This window comes from Protopterus annectens, chromosome 1.part0 (assembly GCF_019279795.1).
Source record: "Protopterus annectens isolate FY-2018-M chromosome 1.part0, PAN1.0, whole genome shotgun sequence".
NCBI lineage: Eukaryota > Metazoa > Chordata > Ceratodontiformes > Protopteridae > Protopterus > Protopterus annectens.
In genome coordinates this window covers 292,367,578-292,381,422 of record NC_056725.1, presented here as the reverse complement: position 1 = coordinate 292,381,422, position 13,845 = coordinate 292,367,578, and the positions used below count along the sequence as shown (strand labels likewise).

The window sequence follows — 13,845 nt, the reverse complement described above, 5'->3', positions numbered from 1 at the left end:
CTCTACAAACACTGAAGCAAATTGCCAGAAAAAAGGGTTACTTCTTGCCTTTTTATATGAAAGGTCAATAAGTTAACGATGTCAGTATTACCAAATCAAAATTCAGACGTCACCATTCAGGGAACAGCATTGTCCAAAAGCTGTCATCACCACAAAGATCAGATCCACAGCAGCAGCAGCATCAAAAGGATAGACCATTGTGGATATTACTGTCTGAGAGGCCTTCTCTTATACCAAAAAGGATTGCAGGTCTCATAGGTGCTATATAAAAGCTTGCTTTTCTGAGACACTTTTATAGAAGTAAACTGAACCGTGTTGTAAGTAGTGGATGTTTTTGTCTTTATTATTTTATAAAATACTTATTTTAGATTTTATCTGTGTTTTCTTTTTAGTACAATTGAGGAGAATAACACTGTGTTCTCAGTGGACCAGACAGAGTCAGTGTTCAAACCGCACCTGATGACAATGAACAGCATCTTCAGCAGGAGTGTACTTGCATCTGAGCAAGGTGACCTGCTCTACCGTAAACTGAAGGAAGAGCCTGATGACCTGGAGCAACTAGCACCCACTCCAGGTGATGCAGTTGTTTCTCTGGACTTTGGTAAGTGTACATACACTCCGCTTTAGTTTTGTACAAAAAATGTGTTTGCCAACCCCAGCAACATTTGCACTATTTGATAAAGTTATACATTCTTCATATTAATCACTGCTGCAGTAGCCTTAGCTATATGGGTATTATCTGACAAGAATATAATAGCCGTTCAGTTTTTAAAGCTTCAGGAGATCTTCCACACACCCAAACTGTAAAGCACCTTGATCTGAGCTGACTAAAAGACAAGTTTGCACACCAAGCCTTCAGAGCTTTACTGCCTCAGGAGAGTACACTTTTCTGAGGCTTTTGAGGATTGACGGTTAGCTTGTTCTTTTCTTTGCTGGTCAGATAAGTTCCCTTTGGGGAAGAAAACTTACAGTTTCTTAAATCTTGTTATTTGATAGACTGTCTCAAGACTGTAATGTTCTTTTAAAAGGAGCTCTTGTTTTTTTCTGTCAATTTAAAGGTAGTGTAAACAAACTGAAAACATATTTTCTGTGTAAAAACTATGTTTATTTTTCTGAGCTGGCATAGTGTCTTAAAGTGCTAAATATTGTTTTTTCTATCAAAAGAATTACTTTTGTGGACTAGTAGTTTTACTGGCATTTGCTGCTTGTCTTCCCTGGAAAAGAGACACCATTTTTGGCTTGACCATGGAACAGACTACCGGTGCCATAGTCAGTCATTCTAGCCACAAAAAGAAAAAGTTAAACAAACACCCTTTGCCACGGCTTCAGCCACAGGTGGGTGACTCTGCTGTAACCATTTCTTGTTCCTTAGACCAATCATCTTTTTCCCTGGATCCCTGTAGTGCAGCACATGCAGTGACTATGGACTAGGGTTAGCCACTTCCTCTGTGGCTTTTGGGACCCCCCTCAGTAGGCAAGGGAGAGCCACTATTGTAAGTCCTGTTAGAGGAAACAGGGAAGACTTCCCCAGTTTTGTCAGAATGTTGTGCCAATCACTGGGGCAGCTGCTGCTGGTACCAGTTTTCTAGTCAAAAAGAAACAAAACACTAAGCATGTATCTCTCCTTAAATTTTCTTTAACAGAAGCAATTAAATGGGTCTGGCTCAAGGTTTAATTAAGGCTATTGATTCTTTTTTATGTAAAGTCATTTCTGGTAAAATAAAGAGGGATTCCTCCTTTCCTGAAGAGATTCAAGTTTCTGAATCTGGACAGGAGGATGATTCATAGATTAGTACTAGGCTTACTGCCCTTGCAAGCCATTTTAAGCCTAGCCAATTATCCCCTGTGAGATTCAAACACTATACCTTATGTTTGTAAGGCAAACACCTTAACCATTAGGCCACCCTCCCAACCCAAGTACAAATACAGACTTCTAATTCAGACTCAGATTAGAACTCAGTTTCTGACTCTTCCTGTGTGGGTTTCTCTTTCTCTGAGACTGTTTGTAGAATGTGGCAGTGTTTCTTGTGGGAGAGCATTGAAGTTTCTCACTCCCTCAGAAAATATTATGAGGTGTTAAAGAAGGAATTTACAAAATCAGTTCTGTCTCCTTTAGAGGATGTGTGCATGTTACTGCCTGCAATTTTCCTGACAGACAGCTGCCCAAAGCCATATAGGATGTATAAAGTTTGTCAGTCTTTTAAGTTTTTATATACTCTTCCCAATCCTACCTAGCAGCTATAGCTTTAGTTAAACTTTCTGTTGCTAAACAGGTAATTCAAGTCTGACTATTTGATAATGATTAGAAGATTAGTTATATGTATGGGAAAAAGTGTTTGCTTCTGCAACTTTGATTTTCAGAATTTTGAATAGTCAGGCTAATATGTTAAAGTATGTTATGACTAATTATGAAAGTATGAGGAATGTTTTATATGCAGTTTCTTCTTGTGAGGAAAATATTTTAATGTAATTTCTTCAATTGTTCAAGTTTCAATTGTATACAGCGTATGCATGACTCATTTGATACTTCAAGGGCTGTAACCACTGATACAGTTTTGAGGTTTTTCCTGGCTGCATTCTTAGAACCTCCCAGATGATGTTAAAAATGAGATTGTAAATCTCTTTAGATAGAGATTTAGCTTTTGGCCCCTCTGTTGCAGAGGTGATCAAAAACTGTGAGGAAAAGGGTAAGCTGATATAGGGAATCTCAAGATTTTTCAGTCTCCCTTTACTAAGCTTTCCGAGGGATTTTCAAACCCTTCATCCAGTTTTGGCGAGAAACAATTTTAACAGTTTCAACAGAATACAGATAAACAGGTGTTTAAGAAAAAATGGCAAGGGGTTTCCAAGAAAAAATCTGCAAACTTCCCAAACCAAAGACAGTCCAATAAGTCACAGTGACTGTTTAAGAGACTTTGTTCCCCCTCCCACCTGGGCAACCATTTTCTTTTCTTCTAGAATGTCTGAATTTCCTCTTTTCTCTTGGGCAACAGATAATTTCAGACAAATGGGTTCTAAGGGTCATTAATCAAGGTTACAGATGGCAGTGGGAGGAAATTTCTCCTTTTCAGGGGGTAATTCCTCATCCTGATGACCAGACTCTTTTAAAGTTTCCACCTCTCCTTAATCACATGTTCACCCAGGGAGCGATAGAACCTGTTCCTCCTTCTCAGGTGGAAAAGCTTGATTCCTTCTCTATTTCTAGAGCTAGGCTTTGCAGAGACAAAAAAAAATATTGCATGATTCACAATAGCCCCAAATTATTCTAGTCTTCCATAAATCAGGTCCTAATACCTGGTCACTCAAAACAATCCTCACCATCAATCAATTCAAACAACAACACAAATGTCGCCAATGCATTTAACTCCAACTTTATTACTTCAGTTTCACCCTCACTGAATCACAACAACCAAAACAATACCCACAGCAAATTCCAACCCCTATAATCGCCACACTCCATAACCCTCCAATCAGTCTTCACTTCTACCATTAAAAACTTCTGCTCAAACTAGAACCCACCTCTCTAGTACCTGACAGCCTACCAGGTGAATATTTAAAACTTACAGCAGAGGCCATAGCCTACCCTGTCTCTATATTGATTAACCCTCTGTCAATGAATCCTAAGTACCACTTCTATGGAAAAAATGCTACATCATCCCCACCCGTAAAGGTAGTCACACATCAGATGAGCTCACTAATTATAAGCTTGCCATTCTCTTCCCATTATCCAGGATACTTGAAAAATACATTCAGTCCCAATTACTTCACTATATCACTCTCAAAATAATCCAGGACCACAACAACTGGGGTATCCATTGATCTCAATCATGATTCTGATTTTTGATCCATTCAGATCACCAGAGGAGTGGAAACTCTTAAGGGATGTCTTCACTCACATTCTGTTTACCACTCTGTTCATTATTACATCTAACATTACCAAAATCTTGCCTCTCAAATGACACCTTAGTATTGGGTACTGGATATGCCTTAGTTGTACTATATTCCGTTTTTGCCTGTTATCAGTTTTGTTTCTTTTTTACATCTAACCTCCTTAACAACATTCTTATCCTAGTCTAGTATGGAAATAATACATGTTCTTCATGTTTCACTGTTGCAGCCCTGACTTGTAGGATTTCCTGCTATGGAAGCCCTTGGCCGGGCCAACTACCAGAGTATAAAGCTCCCTCCTCCTAAGGTTGGTGGGCATCCTGTCCTGACTTTGGTACCCTTGGGTGTAAAGGGAGCCAGCCGATATCATGACATCAGTCTTTTCTTGCCGTCAGAGCCCAAAGCAGTGTTTCAGTATGTCAGTTGGTCTGCACAAGAAAGAAGTCATCTAAAGCTAAGTACCCCATCAGGGAACTCTTTTTCTTGCTTTAATCCATGTCAGATAAGGTTAATAATTGTCTACACTGTGGTAAACAAATCCTACACTGACACTTTCATACATTGTGTGTCACCTGCCTAGGCTCGGATTGTGACATCCCTAGTTGCCATTTCTGCACCTATTTCAATTCCAGGGCTATCTGGTGAAGGGCCGAAATCTTAGCTAGGCATCTTAGTCTGCCATCTGCCTTGAATCGTCCTATGGTGCCCACCAGTTGTCCTGAGGTTGAGCTCCCTAAGCATAGTAAGGACAAGGAAAAAAGACCCAATGATAGGGCTTTTGATGACTAGCATTCATCATCTGCCAGTCCCCCAAGGCTTGCTATGACTAAAGAAGGCGAGGAGTTTTCACAGCCCCTTTCTGCGACCAAGGTGGTGGCACAGGCCTCTGTCCAGACCCGTACAGAGTCCAACATGCTGTCAGGATCCTCAGCTTCTGCACAGGCCTTGATTTTCAGTTTGTCAGTCGGGTCCAGAGTTGCTCAGCAGACCTTGGCTTCCAACAAGCGATCTTTTACCGGTGATATTCCTTTGAGGTATCAGGCTGCATTGGTTCTTCATTACAAAGAGAGTGCCATCAGGATTGCGGAAGTACAGAGGCCTAAGGCCAAAGCTACCTCTAATAAGGGTCCTGCATTAGGTCCCATGCCTAGGCTTACCAGCTCCCACACACAAGGATATCAGCAAGGCCTGGTCATGTTAGCTGAAGACCTTATCTCCTTAGTCAGAGCTAGGCAACCCCCTTTGGATTCTACCACAGTGAAAAGGAAGAGGGATCTACCACTGAAGTTGTCTCTGAACCTCTTGATTCAGATGAAGATTCTGACCAGGAGAAGTCTGTCTTTGCGAAGGGATGCTTCCTTACTTCTTCTGCAGATTCAGATGCTGAAGAAAATCTGCCTTCAGCTTCACCTCCTGAAGACATAATTTTTGGGGAAATACTCCATGCCATGAGCGAACATTTCCAGTGGGAGGCACAAAAATACCCACAATCTAAAAAGAGGGTTAGGGAGTTCCTTGACCCCCCGAAACACAAACATTTGGCTATTCCTCCTGTATTGGAGGTGGTAGAGGATGTTTTTATGGACTCTTCCCTGAATCTAGATTTTCTACCTTCAGCCCCTCAAAAAACAGACAGGTTTTAAAGGGTGCTGAACTCACATAAGTACCTGTTCAAAAACCCCTGTGTTGATCCAGAGGTGGTCACTCTAGGTCCTAAGGGAGCAAGAGCCAGCTACCTGCTGACAAGGAAAGCAGGGCCTTTGATAGGTTTAGTAAAAAAAGTCTACACCTGTGCTACCCTAGCCATGAGGGCCCTATCAGTTAATTGAGTTTTCAGAAATTCGAAATTCATATGGTCGAGATCATATGATTGAGGTTTTGAAAACTCAAAGCTTTTGAATGGAGAGTGCAGTACAGTCAGGATCAGGATATTTACCCTTTTCTTCACTGTAACGTGATCTCAGAGCTGGTATATATAATTTACAGTGGGTCTGGGAGGAGCAGGGGGGCTTGCCCCCTGCATAAACTTAAAGTACGTTGGTGTTTTTTTTTTTTTTTTTAATGTTTGAGTTTTCAGAAGCTTGATCACATAATCTGATCCATATGAATGTCAAGGTTCTGAAAACTTGATCATCTGACATAGATCCAATAAAATACCAACAAAGTATTTTAGATAAAATGAAGCAAAACATATCCTCCCTGGAGGGCAAGAACACTTCCAAGGAATTGTTGGACCTTTGCCATCCCAGCTTCGAGGTGGCTATACACTCATTACACTGCAGCTCCAATGCTATGGAGGCCTCTAACCGAGCTGCTGTTTCTGGTTCTGTCATTAGATGGCATGCTTGGCTCAGGAAACAGACCCTACCAGACCATGTCAAATCCAAACTTTTAGATGCACCCCCAGATAGGGACTTCCTTTTTGAGCCAAAAGCTGAGGCTGTGCTCAAAAAGATGGAAGATAAAGCAAAACCTATGCAAACTGTCAAGGTGGTTTAGTAGGAATCTTCCCACTAAACACTGGTCCCTTCCCTCTCAATCAAAAGGTGGCGAAAGGAATCCCTGGAGGGAAAGGCTTCAAAGGCAGTATCAGTTACCAAGGCCCAGGTAGTGGTCCTCAGAAACCCCCAGCCATGGGAGTTCTAGGCCACAGGACCCTGACATAGAGCAGCAATGGATTTTCCTTTCCCCTACCGCACCCCTCTCCCCCACCATCTCCAGGAAAAGATAGGAGGAAGGCTATCTCTGTTCAAAGAATATTGGTCCCTCATTACTTCAGACAAGTGGGTTCTGAAAGTTATCTCAGATGATTACAGGCTCACTTTCAAAGAGCCATTAAGATACTCAGGTTACCCAGATATTCCCCCAAATCAAAGAGCAGAGGCCCTTTTTGAGATTCACAGTCTATACTCACAGGGCTCAGTCAACCCAGTACGAGAACACCGAATAGGGAAGGGGTTGTATTCCAGGCTTTTCCTAGCTCCCAGAAAGGAAGGCTCTTGGCACCCTATTCTAGTCCTATCCACCCTCAATTAGTTCTTGCTGATACCAAAATGCAAAATGTTGACTCTTCAAAAAGTTCTCCCTGTGTTAGCCGCTCAGGCCTTAATGGTCACCTTAGACCAAAAAGTTGCTTACTTACACATTCCTATAGAGGAATCTTGAAGAAGTTTTCTTCGTTTCAGAGCAGGTACCAGTCACATTCAGTTCTGTACACTGGCCTTTGGCTTTTCCACTGCTCCCAGGGTCTTCACAAAGTGTTTAGCTCCTGTGATCGCTTTCTGCAGAACAAGAGGGATCCAAATTTATCCCTGTCTAGATGACTGCCTCATTCAAGCCACGAGTCAGTCAAAGCTCCTCAAGGATCTGGCCTTCACTCAGAACCTCCTCACCTCCTTGGGGTTCACCATAAATCTTCACAAGTCCAGCACAGACCCATCTACCAGGATAGTTTTCCTGGGGGCTCTTCTGGATTCCTCCCTTCCAAAGGCCTTCCTGCATACAGAAAAGGTCTCCTTCCTGAATCTGTACTTCCAAAACTTTATGCAGAGACAATGCCTCTTAGCCAGGGAATTCCTCAGAGCATTAGACTGCATGGTATCTTGTATTGTCATGGTCCCTCTGGCCAGGCTACACATGAAGAAGCTTCAGTGGTACCTCAAGAGTCTGTGGTGTCAGCACTCACAGTTCCTGGAGACAGAAATTCAGCTGACCCCTTGTCTCAAGAAGGAATTTGCATGATTGACATGGGCATGTGCCCATAATCTGAGTCTCCCCTTCATATCCACCCCTCAGGGCCAAATGTTCACCACAGATGCTTCAGAGACAGCCTGAGGGGCTCATTTCCAACACCTTCAATCCCAAGCCAGATGGGAAAATCAGTTTAGACAAGTTCAAAACATTCTCAAGGAGGCTAGAAGGCCTACTGTGAGGAAATCATATTCAGCCAAGAGGAAAATATGCTCCATTTGGTGCCAGCTGCAAGGCCTCAATCCTAACTCAGATAATATCTCTGCCATTTTAGATTACTTGCTACCCTGGTTGACAGAGACCTATCCTTTTTTCAATTAAAATTTTCACCTCTGCCATTTCAGCTCACATCCCTATTCTTCCTCCTATCTTTTCCCACCCCCTGACGAAATAGTTCCTTAATGGAGTGCTTCACATCAGATCTCCCAGCAGACAACCACACCTCCATGGGACCTCAATTTTGTTCTCGATAAATTGACAGTATCCCCATTTGAACTGGCAGCTTCTGCTGAATTAAAATTCTTAACTTGGAAGACTGTCCTTTTCCTGGCTATCACCTCAGCTAGGAGGGTCTCTGAGCTACAAGCTCTCATGGCAGTGGAACCATTTCTCATATTTCACCCAAACAGAGTATCAGTCAGGTCTGATCCATCTTTTATGCCCAATATGGTTATGGATCCTTCCTTGAATCAAGCTATACACTTGCCCACCTTCTTCCCCAAGCCCCACAACTAGGAGGAGAGAATCCCTGACTTCTTGGATGTGCACAGATAGCTTCGCTACTATCTTGACAGAACTTAATCTTTCAGAAAATGAGACAAACTCTTTGTGTCCTTTGCCATTGGCTCTGAAGGGGAACCAGTTTCCAAACAGACTATCTCCAAGTGGATCTCTCAGTGGATTTCCTTTTTTTACAGACATGGTAAAAAGCCATGAGAAGCTGTCAGGACTCACTTCTACCTCTGCTACCTTCCTGTAAGGAATACCTACCAAAGACATTTTGGAAGCTGCTACCTAGTCATTTGTGTATACCTTTACCAAACACCACCACTTACCAGCCTTCTCCACATCTAGAGCACGATTTGCCAAATGCCATATTGCAGTGCATCCTCTCTTCCTCATAATCTTCCTTCCACCCTCATCTCAGCTTTGGGAATCATTCCGCAAGTCAGGACTGCAACAGTGAAACTTGAAGAACATAGTACAGTTGTGTGCACTTACCATAAATGTGGATGTTCAAGTGTATTGACTGTTGCAGCCTTCTTTCCCTCCTTCCTTCCCCCTTTGCCTACATTAATAGTCTGCTTCTGTCTTCTTCACTAACCATAGGACCCCCTGGGTTTTTACCTGGCAGGCCCCCTTTTTCTACCTTTGACCTGGCTTACAGTTCATCATGGGGGAGCCTACCTTCTAGGTGGCAAGAAAAAACTGATGTCATGCATCAATTGGCTCCCTTTATACCCAAGCATACTGACACCAGGACAGGATGTCCACCAGCCTTCCAGCTTTAGAAGGAGGGAGATTTTTACTCTGGTAGTCTGGCTGGGAAAGGGCTTCCACAGCAGGAAATCCCACAAGTCAGAACTGTAACAGTGAATACACTTGAACATCTACATTTATGGTAAGTGTACACAACTGTACTTTCATGTCATATACTGGCCATTTGCAGAACCCCATCCATGACATCAGTGTATCATGAAGCATATCCTAATAAATTAGAATCCCATTCCACTGAAGCAAACACCATCATTCTAGGGAACTTTGACCATCCTTCCATTAATTTTTCACACCTGTAATTCAACAATCAATTCGGCAAAATGCTTTCATTACCTTACCAATCCAAACACTGTCATTCAAAGAGTACCCTTCCCTCCTAAATATACCAGAATACTTGATCTTATCCTTGCCAACATATCCTGTACCTGCTCCTTGATCATTATTCAACTCTTTTTGGTCAGATTAGATTATCATACTTTAATATTTACCATATGGTCCAAGTTCAAGTCACCATTCAACCCAGCCATCTTTAGACACCTTTAAGGCCAACTTATTCACACATGCTTCTGACATGAGATGGTTCAACAGCTCCCAACCCTTGATGATCCTATAGCAATTACTGTTACATATACCCAATGTTTATAGTCCCAACTCAACTTGTGTATAGAGGTTAATCTTCCTGTTCATAGAACACTAAGGTTAGAACCTAAGTATGGGGTGGAATTCAACCACATTAAAAGATCTGATGTTGTCAATTTTCATTCTATCCTCAATTGTTGGATTCAGATCTGAGCCTCGGATCTGACTCAGCTATTACTAAAGCTAGTGGCAACCAAAAAGCTCTCGAGCTTCTCCCTTACCCACAATGCACCAACCCCTAACATACCTCAAATCTTGTTTGCCGCTATTCGTGAAAGGACATGGTCAGCCATAGCTCTTGAGTTTCATCGCTATTTTCAGATAAGCTAGCATTTGTTTGTTAAATTCTATATTTTGCTTTTTCTTCTTAATCTTTCTAGTTACTATTAATCCCTTACCGTTGTACTTGTTTTAGTTCTGTAAATACCATCATTGGTATCTATCCCTTCCTTTCTTTTACACTTTAGTGTATTCCTTTTTACCATTCTTGGTAATACCATTTTTCCTTCTTTCTAACCTACCAAAAAAAAAATAAAAATAAAAAGCTTTTCTGTCTGCTTTATTCCTTTTTTATTGTTGAAGGCTGAGAAGAGTGTTCAAAAGTGTGGGCACAAGTTGCCTGTTTTGGACGCCCACAATTTTGTGTTTATTGTATAGGTCCATAGCACCTGCAAGAAGACTGTTCATTCTCCCACAAGTTTAATCCCCCTGCTTTAGTGGACAGAAAGAACAAACTAATACTAAAAGGTTTGTTGCCTTCCACTTTTGGAGAAGCTATTTCAAGGGCTCAGTCCCCCAAACTTAAGTCCTAGAAGTTGAAATCTTTATGGATCTGACGTCCTGGGTGCTGACCAAAGAATATTTGGAGCTGACTGTGTCAGATCCTATTGTATTGCCTAAGATCCATTATTATCCATCTGTGGATAAAGTTTCCTCTAGGGTACCATCTCCCTTTATGCCTTCTTGGTGCAGAGGTCTTCCATTTCCCTGGGTGGTGTGCCTTCGAGGCTGTGAAGAGGCTGTTTTCTGCTCCAACAAGATTTATGGACACAACCCCCTTGGATCTTCAGTCCAGCACCCTGATATCTCTGCACTTGGAGCTTCATCATGCGACTCCACAGGGGCAGCTAGCTTGAGACCTCCAGTCTACCCAGCAGGGTTTCATACTCTCTTCTGAAACTTCTCCAGAACATTTCACCAAGGAAGTCCCAAGGAAGAGAAAGCATAAGAGGAGGCACTTGGACTCTCCACAAGAGTCAGTCACTGAGGATATGGACTTCGATGAGGATGAAGGGTCCCCACAGTCCCTTCCAAAGATGTCTCATTTGGAAACATCCTTGAGACCCTGAAACAGAGAGGTGTTTATACCCCCAGCAACCCTTCACCTGAGGAGTCAGTATTTCTGGAGGCTTTTGGAGCTGGCCCATCTACTTCCTGGGTTACTCCACCCACCAATGAGCTTACTGATCTGGTCTCTCGGCTGGCATGGAAGGAACCTGATGGAGCTGAACCAATACCCAAAAGGCCAGATAGGATTCTAGCTCCACCTGTGGGGAAGGAATTTTGGGATAACGAGGTGCCTGCGGATGCCATGGTCATGTTGGTGGCCACCATGAAGGAACTTGCTGAACAGAGTTCCTCTGTTCATCCCCCCTAACAGGAAGTCTAGGGCAATGGACAGAATTGGGAAGCATATGCATGCTTCAGTGACCTTTGCTCTTAGGTCACTGAACCATTTGGCACATTTTTTTAGGCTGCAAAGAGATTTGATCAAAGAACTTTCAACTTCCCTTCAGGGACCATTTTTGCTGAGGCCCAATTGTCTGTGGCTTCTCATTTGGCTACCCTCCAGTCTGCCTCAAATTCATCCATGAGGCTTATTTCCCATGCAGCCAAAGGTGACTGAATGTCAGCGGGTTCAGGCATATCCATTAGGAGCCATACCGGGATGCTCATGGCATAGGACTAAAGAATTCAGAAAGACAGACCAATTGTTTGTTTCCTTTGCAGGTTTGCCTTTTAAGTCTCCGTTTGTCAGTGCTCCCTTTGATGGCAGTTCATTGTTTGGCCCAAAAGTGAAGGATACATCATCTGGGTGTGAGTAGAGTGGAAAAATCCTCTCTGCAGTGGGCGTATATTTTTCGACTCCTCAACGAAACATTTCTAAGGATCAATGAGGTGGTCAGAAAATGTGGTTTAGCAAGTCCCAAGGTTCTTTCGAGGACACACATGGAGAAAGTTACCCTTGGGGCAGAGGGGGGAACTCAAATGGACGACAACACCCCCATGGCAGAGGAGGCCAGATAAACTAGGGGTCCAGAGATTCCTTCTCTGACAGACCCTACCAGCTGTCCTGAAAGGAGGCCCAATTGTCCACCTTTGGAGGCAATCAGGGATCGACTATCCTTGCACCAGAGAGCCAGGCTCAACATAATAAAAGATACTTAGGTGCAGAGCATTATTTCCAGAGGTTATTTAATACACTTTTGCCTTCCACCCACAGCGGTACGAAAATTTCCTGATGTTCCACCCAATGAGAGGAAGGAAGCAGCAGTACAAATACAAATGCTGCGAGAAAAAAGAGTCATCCAAGATGTCGTGCCAGACCAGACAGAATCTAAAACTTACTCAAGATTCTTTTTAGTGCCAAAGAAAATAGGGGACTGGAGACCAATTTTGGATCTCAGCAACCTGAACAAGTCAGTTTGACACACAAAGTTTCAGATGGCCATGATTCAGTCCATTCTCCCTTTTCTGGCAAGGATGACTGGATGTGCTCCGTAGACCTTCAGGATGCATACTATCACAAAAAGATAAACAGGCAATCCAGAAGTTATTTACACTTCCAGCTGGGAGCCGGTCACTATCATTTCAGAGCTTTGCCCTTTGGTCTCACCACAGCCCCCAGGGTGTTTACCAAATGCATGGCAGTAGTAGCAGCTCACGTGAGACTGCAGGGATTCTGGGTGTTTCCATATCTAGACAACTGGCTCATTACCATCCCGACCAGGTATCTGTTAATAAGGGGAAGAAATTAGGTACTCAGATTTGCTCTCATCTGGGGATAACCATAAATTATGACAAGTCTCAGTTACAACAAACTCAAAATTTAGAATTTATAGGAACAGTTTTCAACACAAAGTCAGTGATAGCTTCTTTTCCTTTCTCAAGAGTACAGACAATTAGATTGCAGGTCAGAAAAATAGTTTGCAGTACCAGCATTTCAGCTCACTTTGTCCTTCAGGATCTAGGATCAATGTCTGTGGCAGTAACCTTAGTACCTCTAGCCAGATTTCACATGAGGATTCTCAATGGATGTTAGCAACATAGTGGTCTATTCTTCACCAGCACATGTCACCACAAATAAGAATCAGTCAGGCATGCAGTGGAGATCACAGGTGGTGGATTCATTCAGATTAGGTTTTACAAGGGCGTCCATTCATTCTCCCTCAGCCCAAGGCCATAGTGACCATTGATGCTTCCCAGTTGGGCTGGGGGGCACTTTCTGAGGAATACAGGGCAAGGCACTTGGTCCCCCGAGAACCACTTTCTCATAGCAATGCACATTCTGGGAAAGTCCAGTGTGATGGCAGACAGATTGAGCAGATCCATTCTTCTTTCCCAGAATGTGCATTGCTGTGAGAAAGTGGTTGGATGAGATCGCCCATTGCCACACTCGGAGCGCTTCTCAACACAAGTGTATGATTTAGTCCCTCCTTGTTTGTTGTTGTTGTTTGTCCTAGAGATGAGAGCAGTGCTCTTAGCATTGCAGCCCTCCAGAATGCTGTCCCTTCAGGGACACTTGCTGTTCAAATGGACAATATGTGAGTAGTTTGGCACATCAACAAACAAGGAGGGACTAAATCATACACTTGTGTTGAGAAGCGCTCCGAGTGTGGCAATGGGCGATCTCATCCAAACACTTTCTCATAGCAATGCACATTCTGTGAAAGTCCCGTGTAATGGCAGACAGATTGTGCAAGTCCATTCTTTTTCTTCACGAGTGATCTTGCAACAAGAAAGTGACAGAAATGATTTTTCATCAGTGGGACCAACCTTGCTGCAGTCTTT

The 13,845-nt window shown here is 42.9% G+C and overlaps 1 protein-coding gene across 1 annotated transcript in view; it reads left to right on the top strand.

Annotated features, from left to right (window-relative positions):
- EPAS1 (endothelial PAS domain protein 1) overlaps positions 1-13,845 on the top strand; it is a 1,067,454-nt gene that overhangs the window by 952,281 nt on the left and 101,328 nt on the right. Inside the window, exon 9 of the mRNA XM_044059908.1 lies at positions 393-601. Within this exon, the coding sequence (XP_043915843.1) occupies positions 393-601 (209 nt within the window). The remainder of the gene's footprint in view (positions 1-392; positions 602-13,845) is intronic.